This window comes from Dermacentor silvarum, chromosome 2 (genome assembly GCF_013339745.2).
Source record: "Dermacentor silvarum isolate Dsil-2018 chromosome 2, BIME_Dsil_1.4, whole genome shotgun sequence".
Classification (NCBI taxonomy): domain Eukaryota; kingdom Metazoa; phylum Arthropoda; class Arachnida; order Ixodida; family Ixodidae; genus Dermacentor; species Dermacentor silvarum.
In genome coordinates, this window is record NC_051155.1 from 249,609,678 (window position 1) to 249,625,763 (window position 16,086).

At 43.3% G+C, this 16,086-nt stretch overlaps 1 protein-coding gene and 1 long non-coding RNA gene across 2 annotated transcripts in view; both read left to right on the forward strand.

Annotated features, from left to right (window-relative positions):
- The first annotated feature begins 3,085 nt into the window (after positions 1–3,085).
- LOC119443111 (uncharacterized) lies at positions 3,086–6,040 on the forward strand. The gene is made up of 3 exons (XR_007465761.1): positions 3,086–3,292; positions 3,728–3,930; positions 5,917–6,040. It is a non-coding gene; the product is annotated as an uncharacterized LOC119443111 (long non-coding RNA).
- Positions 6,041–10,979: 4,939 nt separating this feature from the next.
- LOC119440793 (tetratricopeptide repeat protein 14-like) overlaps positions 10,980–16,086 on the forward strand; it is a 58,328-nt gene continuing 53,221 nt past the window's right edge. The window contains 2 exon segments of the mRNA XM_049662582.1: positions 10,980–11,372; positions 12,986–13,182. Of these exon segments, the coding sequence (XP_049518539.1) occupies positions 11,331–11,372; positions 12,986–13,182 (239 nt within the window). The 5' untranslated portion in view covers positions 10,980–11,330.

Genomic DNA, 16,086 nt, shown 5'->3' on the forward strand with positions numbered 1-16,086 from the left:
GCAAATTGTCTTTAATGCCTAACAATTAACGGGAAGCTAGGAGAGCCAAAAGTCGTGCTGTTGCCTGTTACAGCGGGGCATTTACTTTGTTTTTCGACATTATCATCACTGTGCATGTTCGAGATCCTACGAGAGGGAGAATGCGTACATTGCGAAATATCCATCTGTTCATTCAAAAAAGATTCAACTGTAGTAATAAAGCAAAGAATTTCAGTTATGACCGCATTTATTCTGCAATTTAGCACGACCTCTGCATGCTGTTGTGTCTGGCGGTCCTTCGGGACAAAAGGAGGCTGGCGCCGACTCGGACGCGCCAGCCTGGCGCCCATTTCTCGTGGCCGAGAATTGTCACCTGGGACTGAGGGATTAGCGATTGGTCTCCAGGCTACCTCATGCATCGCAAAAGGGCAGCGTCGCCCTTTTGGTGCGGTTCCGTGAATTACCAGCGCCGCCCGAACCACGACGAGACCTGGCGCCCTTTCGAGACAGCCACCGCCCTCCCTGGTTCCGCGAACTGACCGCTATGGAGAGGCGAATCTTGAAGGGGGCCAGTGTCTCGCAATCCCGGGGGAACGACATCAACGTTCGGTTCCCAAGGTGTCAACCGCTGCCTGTGTTCAGGGAAGATTGGAGCAAGATTGGAGGCGGAGCCCGGCGGGAAACGACAGCACATCACGTGCGGGATATGGCCACCTGATCCAAGATGCTGATTGGCTAAAAGAACTACAGTGTATTCCCTCGTCGAGTGAAAGAGGGAAACGAAAGGGATAAAACAGCGGGACTTGGGTGTTGAAGACGCTTGACCATGTATAGAGAGGCTTGACCATGTAGAGACGCTCGACCATGTAGAACGCTCGGAGATATAAACGCTACTACATGCAAAGATGTTAGCACGCAGACGGCTCCAATATCCTGGAGCCCTTTTTGTAAAATACCATGTACAGTGTATATAAAACAGTTTTCTAATCTCCCTGGATATCTCCTCCTTTCGGCACCTGGCACGGCACCATCCATGGAACCTTCGTGGACCCTCGGACTTTGGGCTTTCGCAACAACGCACTGCTGGAAGTCTAGTAACGTTGCTGCTGGACACCGCGCGCAAAAGCCAATACTTTCGGCATTTTTATTGCGATAGCAATTATGTGGACACTTCTACCGGATTTCTGCCGTCGGCGTCGCCGTGAGGTTCCGTATAGATTTCAAGGGCGATAAAATCGTCGCCGCGCGCCGTATGCGCGGGGGACGCGCGCTATCACGGAGGGCGAAGCCCCCCTCCCCGCGCGCGGCGAAAGCAACAAAGCGGGAAGAGGGGGGGAGGGGGAGGGCAGCTTCTCCTTTACGCTTTGCCCGGGGATACCGGTCGTCAGCACCGTCTCTTATCTCCACACGGCACTGACCTTTGTATGCGCTGTGCATTTGCCGCTCAGTTTCCGTTGACGCGATGACGTACCGCGCGAACCTGTGCTTGCTGCCAGCGTTTTGACAGTCCTTGGCTGCGGTCATTCAGTGAAAGAGGGAAACGAAAGGGATAAAACAGCGGGACTTGGGTGTTGAAGACGCTTGACCATGTATCCAATATCCTGGAGTTTGCTTGTGCGCGCTGACACCACGATTGTTCATTCAGTAAGTAAGCCAATGTGTCCCAAGTTTATGCAGCCGATAAAACTACTATCCCTACACCGAATAGCTCTCTACTAATTTGCTATCGGAATCGATGCTTCGCCTTTCGGGCGAAACTGCGACATTTTTTTCTCTATGCTTTCGGTCTCGGTTACGTCATTTTTTTTCTCATACAAAAATGCCTTATTTTCAGTTATATCTATTAGTACACTGTTGAAAATACGTAATCTTTAACTGCTGATATATTACGATAGTTTATAAAGAAAAAAGAAGCTTGAACTCGCCGTGCGCGCCCATTGGTGGATGCATGCTCGTGTTACAATGGCTAGAACTGTACTCGTGTGCATCCACCTTTGAGGGGCAAATGCCGCTGCCTTCTAAAGTTGTACATGACTATAGATGGCGAGAGAAGGCGATCGCGGAGGTTTACGGCGGATTTCATGCTCGTAGTTGGAAAAATTAGATAAAATGGCCCGGTCCCTTGTAAGGCTCGTCAAAATTGCAGCAAAAAAGTGCGGCCCTCACACGAGTCTGTACGTTGGTTATATTGCCTATATGAATTGTAACATTTACTCACTAATTAAAAAACAAACATTGTGCAATGCACGGACCATGTAAACCTGTAAATATCCCGCTGGATGACCACGAGCAGTCGCTATCACAATGGCATTTTTTGTTTGTTTGTTTCCTCCATGGAGAGGTCCTTTTCTTGCCTTCGGCGACTGAAAATGTACTTGCGGTCGACGACTGGACAAGCCCGTTTGAACCATCTGGCAATTTTGCACGCCCACAACGAACTCTCCCGCAAAATCAATTTGAATAAGATTGCCGACGACTTCATTTCCAGATCGAGTGCCCGAACGAACACCTTTTCAATGATGGTGAAATCATTGTATCAGACAACCAACTGATGTCTGTAATAGGAGAGAGAAAGGTACTGATGGTGAAATCATTGTATCAGACAACGAACTGATGTCTGTAATAGGAGAGAGAAAGGTACTAACTCACAAGTCAAAGCAAACCACCACCAAAAGTGTCGTCTGCAGTTCACGAAGGCGGGAATTATGGCCCCGGTAAGAGTCATCATAACAATTTATTTCACCGTTATTTTTTACTACGTACAGAGATTTCTTCTTTTATTGTCACTGCGAAAACACCCAATGACTTTCGTAGTTCTTGCTTGCAGACGAGAAGAAGCGCGGCGCTAAACATTCGCAAACCGGAGTGTACTAGTAGTACTAGCAACGTATTGGTACTAGAATGTGTACTAAACAAGATGAAGATATTCTATATCTTCAGTTTATAGTCTATAGTTCACTGTACTGCCGGCGCGCAGGCGGCCATAATTAGGGTGGATGTCTCAGTTTCCCCATAGAGAAAGGAATTTCTTTCTCTATGGTTTCCCTTTAATTACTTATCTCCACCTAGCGGATTTTCGCTGAACATTTCCGGTACGGTAGCTCCGGTTTTCCCACAAGCCATCGCGAGGCTGATGTTCGTTAACTTGCGGATATCTATTGCGACGAGTTGCGTTGCGCTTTTAGGGTTCCGCAGTAGTTTCACGTTAAACGTTGGTACGTCGCCGAGAAACACAAGCCTTTGCCGAATGAGCCAGCGTCGTATTTCACCTTTCTTCGGAGGATTCATACCGTGCTGTTCAGCGCCGGCTTAGGTAAGGTACTGCGTACGACGGATCATCGCTTAAGCCTAAATTTCTCTAGGATGTCTAAATCCAAAATATTTTCTTGCCCTTTAGGTTGCGTTTGGGTACTAGTGAGCACACTTGTTTATAATCTATTCACGTTGCTTCAAGTTTTGGTAGTGTCGGTTAGCCGAAGTTAAAGCATTCCTAACTCCGTGTGCGTACAAGGGTGTGACGCCGCGTCGGCACCACCTGCTACCTAGAGTCTCCTTTCCAATCGGACGTTATTTGTGTGCTGTATGATTTTCAGCACTTTACATCTTACCACGTTTGATTGGCTGTTGTGCATTCGACAACTTGCGACTGTGTGCATGCATTCTTACTGCTTTTATTTTCTTTAGACCAGAGCTGCGCTGCTTGGGGAGAATGCTTCGTTTTCTGCAATGTTATTTTGACCTGTTTCAGATTCAGCGATATTTCGAATATGATTGTAGGCAAATACTGTGCAAGTGGGTGTCCCTTGTTTGACTGCCAAAGGCAAAGAAAAATGGAGTGGCCACTTAATGAGCGCTTAGGTGTTACGTGACTGAACGAGTGGTGGTAGGCACACCACGCTGTGTGGTGCATGATGTGCTTTGTTGGTCTTTTAAGTGGAAAATAGATCCCAGGTATGTTGACGCCTCTGTTTTTGGTATAGTGTTTAAACAACTGGTGTTTTCTCCTGATCGTGTCTTTAACCTTAAGGGCACAGTAGTGCCTCGAACTGTGTTCAGTGTAATTTGTGACTTTGCTAACGACACAAAGCTTCTAAATGCACCATTTAGTTTGAGTGGTGCCAACCTTGCTTTCGTGTTGCGAACGCAAGGTTCATGATCATGGGGTTTTCGTACTGGACTCTGCATAAACTGACATCACGTCGAATGGACCAATATTGTTTTAACCCAACGTGTCATTTAGGTGAAGCCGCATTATTGTAAGTGCATGACTGACCTAAAAGGTCACAGTACTGTTAACACGACGTGAGTTGAAACGGCCTGAGATCATCCCTTGTTAAACCTCATTGCTGACCAAGAAGGTAGTCTAAAAGCAGTTCAGAGGAAAACTTTCAGTATATGGGTGGCATTATAAAGCGATATATTAACATACAACCAGCATAGCAGACACGCTTTTGCCCTGAACGTTTCGTTTATGCAGAGTCCAGCTGACTTGCATGCTGCATTGCAGATTGCTTAGCACAGTTTCTGGAAATGTTGTAGGCTAGATATAGTACTTGGCAAAAATGGCAGCAGCGATTGCACGTAGCACTGAACCACGAGCCTAAATCTAAAATATGTAATTGATTGTTAAGAATATTGTAACAATGTGGGTGCTAATTTTAAACCAGCTAATAATAGGTTGCTTTTCCTGGTAACTTCAATATTGTTTAGGTATTGGTTTGTTTGGACAGGATTAACAATGCTAAGCCACTAATTTGGTATCTGTTTTGAGTTGTTTTGAATTCATTAACATGCTTCTTTGGGGCGAGTAAACATTGAGCTTAACATCTTTAATTTAGTGCTTGTTAGGAACAAATACAGCATTTTGTGGGCACTGAATCTTGCCAAATAAAAAAAGACGTGCTGTGCTAAATAAAATGGTTGGTGTTCATGGGATCAGTTTCTGAGGGCTGTAGGTAGAGAGTTTATTAAAATTGCGAGAATATGGTTGTTTACAGTATCGACACAATAAAGAAAGCTTGTATACTGTCATCAGAACGCAGTGGTTCGATAAGCCAGGCTGATTATTTGGTTGTATTAAAATTTTATCATAAAACGCTTCTTAGTGACTATTTTATTGGTGTGAACACTTCTGCTTCTTGTGAAATGTTTATGTAATAAATCTATCTCAAGTGCAGTCAGCATGATTTGCTTTGGGCCTTGTCTGCTTCCTTTGAGTAGTTGAAAATTGCTGTAATGATATATGACCTAGCAGAATTAAGGTGGTGCAAGGCATGTGCTGCTGCTCTGTGAACTGGCATAGCCACGCAAATGCGTTATTTTAAATAAAATCAAATGTGGGATGAGCTACAGGCATTACAGGGTAGCTTTGGGTTTGCTGTTGTGAATAGTGCTTAGTGATTGCATATTGCATAGTATTCACTTATAAGCTATGGTCAATAGTGATGAGCTGCTACATAGATGGCAAATAAACTTTTCATTAGAATATGAAAAAACATACCTCACGCCATATTCACTACTGCCATTGTGTGTGGTTGTCATGCAAAATGACTACTGGATTGCTCAACCTGGGGGTTTAGTTGCTGCATAGTACCTTTGCGACATTGCTCTTAAATAGCAATACTTTATTTTGCTGAAATCTCTCCCCCCCCCCCCCCCAAAAAAAAAAAAAAAAAAAAGTTGGGATATATATTCTTACATTTAACTGTCGAGGGGGCAGAGCCCTGCGAAATCAGAAAAAAAAAAGAAAAGTTTGACAGTTTCTCCTAGTAAGCAGTGTTTGAATTCATAGCCCAATGTTCCACAACAGGCATCTTTAACTTTGTGGTGAAATGCTTGAGTCCTTGTCAGAAGCAGTTACACAGCAGCGCTCGGCTGTTCATGTGCTGAGCTTTTCTTGAGCTGCAATTTCAGTTATGCTTCCTTTTTCACTTGCAGCACAGAGGAATCGATGTGTGGACAAAAAGAGAATGCAATCACCATGTCAAACTTCGTACATTCAAGAAAGCTTGATATCAGTAATAAATATTTGCCTCTTGACAGGCAGCTGGTACTGAAAGACTGAACATATTTTTCATGTGTGATGTTGTTCTTGTTTCTTGAAAACAGGGTCTGAGAAACAAGGCATCAGACTACAAACTTGTCAGGTGCGTGTCTTTTGTGGATGCTTGCTTTCTTTCCTCCCTTGCTGTGCATAAGCTGAATGTAGTGTACATAAAAAGAGCCAGTGACGGCCTTGAGTAGTCGCACTAAATAAGACACCTTCATTCTATTCTAGTGTCATCCCCTTGCAATAACAGGCAGTGAACAGAAAAATACAAGGGAATTGCAAAAAAAAAAAAAAAAACGGTAGTATTTTTATGTAAGAGTCTGGCTGTTTCATCTCCAGTCAAAGGTGTTTCGGCTGTATGACATACTTCATTCCCAACACCTAGGGTTTGCATCATCTGAATGATGCAGACTTTGGCAGTGACGTGATACTTGTTCACCAGGCTAACACCTGACCCCTTACTTTGCTAGTGTATACAGATGTTTGTGCTCTCCCATTTTATGTTTGTGTAGTTGTGAGTAGTACGTTTGCTTGCATTAGGTTCCTAATCAGGCTGCCTTCGGTGTACTGTTGTCCATTAGGGTGCCTTTATTCTGCGTTTCCATACCAGCCTGGGGCTCGTGCCGATGAACAACTTGCATGACCCTTGCATGTTGTCTCTGAATTAAACATTAGTTTTTGCCAATGCCCTATATGTTAATCTTTCTTTAATTGGAAAACGGGAAACACAGAAGTTCAAATGAAAGATAATTCACAAGCAAGAATAATTCCCTCTGACAGCTCATTAAAAAAAAAAAAATCTGAACTATGGAGTGAAATTATTGCACTTCATAAGTTATTATGGGCTACCAAGGATGAAACTTCCATGCCAACAGCAGCGCCATGACATAGCCTAGCTAACAAAGGATACACTTTTTAGTTGCACAAGCTGCAATATCTTATCAGCATAAACATTGCTCATCTTTAGGCACGTGTGTCCAGCTCCTGATATAAGTACCAGCATGCTAGAACAGGAGCACAGAGCTGAATCAAATGTTGATACAGCTGCACATATTTATTGTTCAAAATGCTGTGCGCCTCGGCACTGAGCTATGCCGACGGTGTCGGCATAGCTCAGTTGCACACTCAAACTGCTGTAGCTCCTCCTGGCCAGCTCTGGTTCTTCAGACGACCTCACATTAGCAAGTTCATTTCAACAATCATGATTCAATGAAGACTAGTGCGCAGTGTCTTTTTGTATGGTTTCTGTCAGGCAAGGTCCTTGGCTGTAGGCAGATGCTTATCCAGTTGGTCTGCAGGGTTTTATGCGAAAATTACTCTCATATTTATGTCAGAGCTAACAGGTGGCAGATTCAGGTTTATGCAAAAATTACTCTCATATTTATGTCAGAGCTAACAGGTGGCAGATTCAGGCCATTTTTGGAGCATCTGTTTTTGGAGCTTGTTTGCATCCACTTTTTGATGCATTTTACATGTATTGTGTACTAAGCTTTCATTTCTGCAGTTTATGAGATCAATGTACTTTGGAAAAGTGTGGCTGATAAGGCATGCAAGCAGTGAGCCTATAGCATCTATTGCATCTTTCATAACTGTTGGTGAATATGCAACTCGCACCTAGAAGTTTCATAGGTGAGGCTGCTTAGTTCATCAATGCAGGAAGCTTGATTTCACCATGGTTAAAATAGCATCAGCTGCCGCGATGGTATTTGCCAAATTTTTCTTAAATAACCTTGACACCAGATTAGTTGCTTTAATAAGAGCTAATACTTCCTCTAAATAATTGCATTTGGAGCTATAGGAATAGGGTTGAGTGTAGGCTTGAGTGCTACCGATGTCAATTTTCCAAAATTTGGCTTAGTGTGTGCATGCATATGTTTGTGTGTGTCTGTGTGAATGTGGAGGTTACCAGCTTTTGTTGAGTGAATATCTGATTCACTAATTTTGTTGGCACTGAAAATTCAGTGTAACGGCACTTCAACATTGTACTTACATCCAATACATAGAATAAGTTCTTGAGAACTGGTCTAGCAAGGGCTCAGTGCTACATGATGTAGCCATGCAGGAAATAAGAGGGCATTTGATATTTGAATGCATGTAAAATGAGACTATTCGTAACATTACAGAGTACAGAGCTGTCATGAATAATACAGAAAAATAACTAGGTTGATGAAAATAACCAAACTGAACATAAACCCTTTCCGTGCAGAGTTTTTCCGGAGATGATGCATGCCCAGCGTTGGGTACTTTTCTCTGATATTATGATCTGCACAACGGTTTAATTTTGGTTATGCAGAAGGGGGGAAAATGACATGGGTAATGAAAAATGCACTCTTGGTATCTGAGGGGAGAGAGTGGAGAATGTACAGGTATGTCAGTGGCACTGAAAGGGTGCGAGGAGAACCATATATTGAAAGCTGCTCCATATCACGCTGTCCTTGCATCAGAGGTCATGTTGGCTCGTAGCTGCAGCCCCAATACTGGCCTGGCTGTCTGGTAAATTTGTTTTCAGAGAGGCTTTTCGGTTAAAACACTTAATTCCAGAAATGAAATAAGTGTACTTTTTAATTTTATTTTCCCAGGTTTAAACTCAAAACTGAACTCAATTTGTGAAGCATGTAATTCTACAAGTTTTTTGGACAAATAGCTGTGTAGGCTCTCGGGCAATTTCAGGCGAGAGATGACAGCTATTTTGTTATTCTTTGCCTATAGATGTTCAGCTTAGTGTGATTAGTGTACCAGTGGCACACTCAGTGTGAGCGATTGATGTTCTTCATAGCTGGGCATTTACCTATCTGGCGTTGCAGTTCAGAATAAGACAGCTCGATTCATCTTGGTCGCTGTTTCTCAAGTGCTATGAACGGTTTTGGCCCATCATTACAAAGTCCTGCAAAAATATTAAACAAGCATGCATACATGCATGATCATGAACCTAAGCACCTGTTTGTACTATACCTCGGCAATGTAAAATTCAAAATTGTCAACATTTAATCTGCCCGACTCTCACTCAACATTTTTTACTCATTTCGACTTACACTTACAGCCATTCAGCAAAAGCTAGTGTGGGATATTGCATGGCTGGGCTGTTCCCAAGTGTAAACTGGGAATTTAATACGTCGCTAAAAAGTACTGGGCAGTGTCTCAAAGCTTTGGCAATGGCTTTGAATGTGGCCACATTGTAGTGACAGTCAAGAACCAAAAACACTACCAGAAGTGCGAGTTAACCCCTTCCCGCATGGTGTATCATATATGATACACATCGGGGATAAATGAATCGCAAAGAGAGAACACCGTACATGTTTATCTGGAATGTAGCCTCTCAAGCATTGAAATGTAGTGGTACTGAAAATAATTTTTTAAAAATGAAATCCATGATGGCAGCTCATCACACATGCACGAAGTTTGTAAATAAACAGGTTGTTTTCAAAATTTTTACTCTGAATTGGCGCACAAAATACTAGTTACTGTTTCTTGGACTACTGTGATGTTTTAATCAAAAATGCATTCTAGTGGTAGTGTGAGGCAAACAACGATTACTGTGTAATGTGATACAGCATGCTGTTGTGGGTTGTTTTGTGGAGGAGAGCAGGGACTTGTTTCCTCACAAAAGAATGAATTTGGTGGAAAAATATTTCCCTTTGGTCTATACGATTTCTTAACACCATTACTGGTGATGAACAGGCCAGAAAATGAAATTTTCGACAGATCTTGCAATGAAGATAGCATGGTGCCTACCGTGTTTCAAAGAGCTAACAGCAATAAGTACAAACAGCTTGGAGGAAGAGGAATGTTTTCTTTCGTCTTGCATCAAGTTCCTAAAGACATTGCGCAGCGAACATTTACATAGAACAAAGGTTTATTAATGATCCGGCCTAAATATAGAAGCTATGAAGAGTGTATCAAATTTTGAAGAAACTTTAATGGAGCTGCAAGAAATATCGATGCAGTAAGAGATTAAGAAGCTAACTCTACATTGGCCGGACTTGTGCCTACAGCGTCAAGCAACACTTGAATTGCATTGATAGCAGCGCATCGTTCGTCGATTCCGAACTTGCAGTTTGAGTCTGCCCACTATTTATAGGACATGTATATATAATCTGGTAAAAAATGGTCACTGGCAAAAAGTGAATGTGTGACATGGCAGGCAATTCATAGAGGTTCATGATCACACAGCCGTGTTAGGTATTCTGTTAGTGTAATTAAGATATAATTCCAGCTAAGCATTCGTTAAGCTTTGCTATTGCCAAAATTTATCCCATGCTAACTGTCGTATGCTTTTGTAAATGCAATCACTGCAAAGTAGTCTAGAAGGGCTGAGGATTATTCTATATAGATGGGGGGGGAGTAAATGCCAAGTAGGAGAGCTTTATAACATGGTTGTCGGTTAGAAAACTTTCACTAAATGAAACACTGGATCTACAAGACCAATGTGTATCTGAACATTTTAGCAAGGTCAACTCGGCACTGCAGAATGGTGGGATCTACAAGCAGAATGAATGAAGTGGTGTGCCTGTAAAGTAGCCTCTTTTATATAAATATTGGGTATGCTGTTCACCTGAGCCACAGTTCGCTGGCATTTCTTGTTGCATGATGTGTGCCCACAGGTGCTTTTGGACTCGATCTTTCTGCATTAGCGTTAGATCTCGATGAGCCTTTTTTGTTTGCATTTGTAAAATTGCCTCCTGCAGTCTTTGCCCGTATATCTTGAGAGAGTACGCTCTTCCCACCATTACGAATGTTGCAGTAGCTAAACACGGTTTATAGTTGGCAGGTGTAGAATTTTTCTCGAAGCTAATTGATCGTAAAAAAGACATTTGAGACGATTTTGCGGCAAACGTACCCACTTTAAAATTCTTCTGTATATTTCCTGGCTGTGAAAAGGAAACTGAGACAAATTGTTGGTACGGGCGCACGTAACTGCTGTAGATGTGCCACGTCAATGCAGTTGTGTGAGGCATAATGAAGTCGGTGTTGATGGCTGAGGCATTGTGTCAATGTGCAAGTGGCTTTTGTGCAGAAGCACGTCAGGCACAGCTGGCGTTGTTCGACCTTTATACCAAAAGAGCGCACGAAGACAGAAAAGCTGCAGTGGAGTAGCAGGCTGCTAGGCCTTTAATTTCTGGAAACCTTGTCAAGTTTCTTAACATATTTGGGCTCCGTTTAATAGCTGCTTGGCTCTTCTCTTGGAGTCATCGGCAGTGCCACTTGTGCGCTAGTCAGGAGCGGTTCACTGCTCTTCAAGAGGGTGCCACTCTGAGTAGTGCTGAACCTTCTGCATCCGCGGCGCAGATCAGACAGGCGTATCATGTTGGGGGGCCTGGATTTGGAGTTTCCACATGTCTCCGAGGTGGGATTTTTTTGTGCTTTTGGCTCCTGTTGTTTCCACGTAGAACACTCGGCCTCATTCGCTATTTTGCGGCACTTTTTTTGTGCGTAAAAAACTGCTGTCGCAGCCAGGTGCTGACGTGGATGGATAGTATTGTCCATTGTGTCGGGGTGGTGCGCAGAATGCGGGATATGCAGCTCCCACTGTTGCTTGTACCACTGCAGGGGAATCAGCCTCAGTTTATTTCCAAAGTGACAATATTTAGCATACTGGCTTTGATGTGTTCTTAAAAACTGTTTTCCAAAAGAACTTAATGCTCTTTTGGAAAATTGCATTATGGTATCCTGCTTACATTGCTATGTTTATCTTGTGGTCATTATCTGTTCTTTTTTTTTTTTTTTCGTTGCTTTTTCTAAAACATGAAAGCTATGCTAAGCGTTAAGCCGTGCAGGACTGTTTCGTGGCATCAATATATATATTTTTTTCATATTTTTTTCTTCCTTCCGTGTTGTTGCATGGATGTAAAAGTTTCTAAGTTGTTATTTTTAATGTTATGCTACTATTTTCTTAAATTGAAGGAAGGCAGTGTGATTAAATACGTCTTTCCTTTTCAGAGGCATCAATTCTGATAAATGGAAATGAACTGTGCTTGAGAAACGCTCCTATTAGGCACACATTTCAAAGCCTTGGTTGCATTTCACCATGCTGCTGCATTCCCCCTTCAGAATATGAACTCTCTGCGACACCGACTTTGACCTGCAACCATATTTTTGCAAAGTAAAAATTGTTCTAAGTGGAAGCATCACTGCACTGAGCTTTGTTTCAATAAAACATAACACTGCTTTCTTTGCTTACATTTTGCTTTCAGTGCTCAGAAGCTTGTTGAAACCTGACATGACTATTGAAGTTAACTCCTAGCAAGGGGTCACATGCTGACAGCATCAAATTTCAAAATAAATTTCAGTGCTTAAAATTTAAATTGCATATCTGCTGAAATTAAATTCTGTTTGTGAAAAGCTTTTGTTCATTAGGTAAGTATTATGATGGTGAAAGGACCTTGGAGTGATACTTGCTCCGAGCAAGTTAATGCAGACAAGTTGCTGAAGCAGGTAAAATCAGCAATACTGAAGTCGCTTAAAAAGTCACTGATTCTGAAGCCAATTTATTGGTCATCAATATTTGCTGTGCGTAGTTTGTTGCTGCTTTTGTGCTGCGTGTAAAGGTAAAACATGTTTTATAAAGCACCTATGTACCTCTGAAAAAGCGCATTCTGACGACAAGCTTTAAAAAGTCTATCACTCCCACACCTCCCTCGTGTCATGTCTGCAAGTTTTCGATTTTTAATGTTCATAGGTTTGCATTTATATTTCCTGCCCATTGCTCAGCACTTCACAACTTATTACAATGCAAAAGGCTCAGGCATTCGAAGATAGCTATTTTCATGTCGCACATAGAATATTGAGTGTCACTGATACGAAAAGGACAGTGCTCTTTTTCTTGGCACAAAGTGTTTTTGCATGCAACATCACTTAACTTTGAGGCCAAGGACAAACGTTGGATGTAGCTCTCTGAAAGGTGGTAATGGTGGAAGGTCAGGTTTTCAGACTGGGTTCCGGATTTATCTTCCTCTCCAGCAGCAGGATCCCTGTGGCGACGACTCTGAGGCCAGGATGGAGCCTCAGCTGTTGAAGCAGCCGCTGCTCAACTATGGCCAGGAGTTGCTGACTGCCCTCAAGGAGGAGCAGGGCATCGAGCGTGTAGGCTTTGCCCTTCAGGGGATCAGCCGCGCTGATCTGCAGGCCAGCAAACAACGTGATTCCAAGGATCCACTGTGAGCTTCCATCAACGTGTCTGCTCTTGCTGTTTGCCAACTGTTTGATGCATTCCTACCAGGGCCAGGAGAAACAATTTTGCAGTATTGAAAGTGGCCTTCTCATCCACATGTACATACCGCTACCTAGGCGTCACAATATAGAACAAACTCGCCTGGTCTGAGCACATCTCACAACTAGCGGCTGATTGTTCAAGATCACTCTGCTTAATCAAAAGGTCCCTATCAATGTCACCTGCGTCTATTCGCAAACTTGCCTATGAAACATTCATCTGCACTAAACTCGAATATGCGTCACCAATGTGGAGCCCTCATCAGACTTATTTAACACATTAGAATCTGTACAGAATCTGGCTTCACTATTTATAGCTTCAAAATACAATTGGCGCACAAGTATCAGTAGCATTAAATCTTCTGTTAACCTCCAGTCCTTGTCAACTCGCTGCACGATTGCACAACTGTGTCTTTTTCACAAACTCTACTACTATTTTCCCCAGCTGCATAATACAGTTCTCCCTCCTCACCGCACTTTCCGGTCGACTTTTTAACAGCTCAAGTGTACGCTTTCATGGAACTACCACCGCATTTCATAAATCTTTCCTGCCCATCACAATAGAGCACTAGAAAGAACTGCCACAATCAATAATTATTGAGCGCGATGGCTCAAAATTCAAGCAGTTACTAACAGGCCATTATGAAACCTAATCACCTTGCTTACACCTGTGTCACATCTTACTACAGTGGAATCTCGATGATACGAATCTCACGGGGCCACGAGAAATATTCGTATTAGCCGAAATTCGTATCACCGAAACACAATTAAAACTAGCTAAATTAAGGGAGGACGCGGGAATCAGATCGCGAAAATCCCGAGAAAAATAGATTTTTGAAAACCACGCGTTTCAGTATCTGCAATGCCTAATCTACGCTGTATCGAAATGGTTTGGCTGAAAACGCCCCTAAGTTCCCCGAAAAAGATTAATTTGTCAGTGCACAGGGCAAGAAAACAGCTTTAAATCGTGAAAATCACCGCAGTTCACAGAGACATATCGTATTTCCCGCCACCGAGTGCCGCCATCTTGGTATCGTTCGAAAGCTCAAAGTTTCACCGTTCCGCTTCTCAATTCGTCCGTAGTCGCCATCTTGTAACAAACGCACAAACACAAAAGCGTGGTTCTGCGATAGGTAGTCACACAGGCCCTCCGATGAAAGCGGGCCTCCGATTGGCTGCCGTGCTGAAAGGCGTCTCTCCATTGGTTGCTGCTGTGGCAGGGGCAAGATGGCAACCGCAGTTTTCTGCTTCGTAAACCATGCCGTCATCTTCACTTGACACGCAGAATTCGGATTACTGAGAGCTCCCAGGTTAGTGATGGATCGTCGCTCGTTGGGGAAGAAATTTTGGACAAAGCATGCCTTCGGAATACGGACGCGCAAGCCTCCTACGGCAAGAAAAATACGGTAATTGGCGGGAGAAGCGGAGGAGCACCCGACTGAACGTGCCGCGCTATCTTGCACCATGTGACTTCAGCAGCGAAACCGACAATCGCCCTGTGCCATCGGCACCGATAACGCAGTCAACGGAAGACGCGCCAACGGAGGCTCCCGCGCCTTGGCGTACGGCCTGCGACTAGGCAAAATGGCGCAAACACAAAGAACGCGGCCCAAAGCACAGCAGCCACTCCACTCTGTCCGGTGGCACGCGGAAAAAGAAGAAAAGCACAAAAGCAACAAAAGCACCGCCTCTTCAAACTCTTCGCGCCCAGTTGCGCGGCCTCCGCGCTGTCCGGCGCCGCGTCCACGCCTCCGCACCAAAAGAGAAAGGGAGAAAGCGCCTGACTGCGCGCTGTTCTCTTTCGCGGCCGTCGGTGGGGCCGGCGTTTATTCGTATAAACCGACGCGGGTCGAAAATCGATTTGTAACAACCGTTCTCTAGCACATTGCAAAGTAATGGGGCTCGGCCGGGACCACAGAAAAATTCGTATAATCCGCAAATTAGTATTAGCCGTGATCGTATCATTGAGATTCTACTGTACTATTGCTTTATTTATGTAATTTTTTAACGTCCATACAGCTTTTCAGTATCATGACTGCTCTGTATTTGTTTTTGCCCCCCTCCCCCCCCCCTCCTTATGTAATACCCCGAAAGTGGCCTCTAAGGGTTATTAAATGATGATGATGAGTTGCATCTTTGTGTGGTGTGAATTGGTGCAGAAAACACTGGTTGAATGGGAGAAAGGGTGCACCGTCGCAACTAAAGTTTCTAGTATAATGTAGCAGACTTATACACAGGAAAAAGAAAACCGAAATGCACGTGTGGAAACGTGTGAAAAGCGAAGTCAGGGTGAGGTGGGCAGGATGGAACAGAAGGCGTACTGATCGTGCCTGTCTCGCCTCCTCTTCTATACCTCTTAATAAATCTCAAGAAAGTGTGGGGCAGTGTTGGCTACCCAGAGTACTTTGACTTATTTCTATTGTCGAATATGTTTTTGTTCTTGCTTGTGCTGCAGTTTTCCACATGTGTATTGGTTGCTTTTTATGTTTCTGTATATAATCGTTTCCTCCAATAAACCTTAGTTAATTGGGCATATGTTTGTCCCCTTTGTCTTTTGTCTTGCGTTTTCTATGCCAATTCATGTCATGCAAAAATTGAGCATTTGGCATAGCTTTGTACCCAGAGTGTACTTATTTTTCATGGGCAGAGTTTGATACTTCGAAATTCTTGTTTAATCATGGGCAAACCACGCAAATCCCACAGTACTGTTTTTTTGATAGGCTGGAGTGAATTTTCAGGTGTGAATAGCAACCATTTATGAAATGCTTACTGTAATAATATTTATCTTGTACATAGTTTTTTTATGAATGTGCTCTCCGCAGCCAAAAGTAGAGGTGAACGAGTTGTTCTAA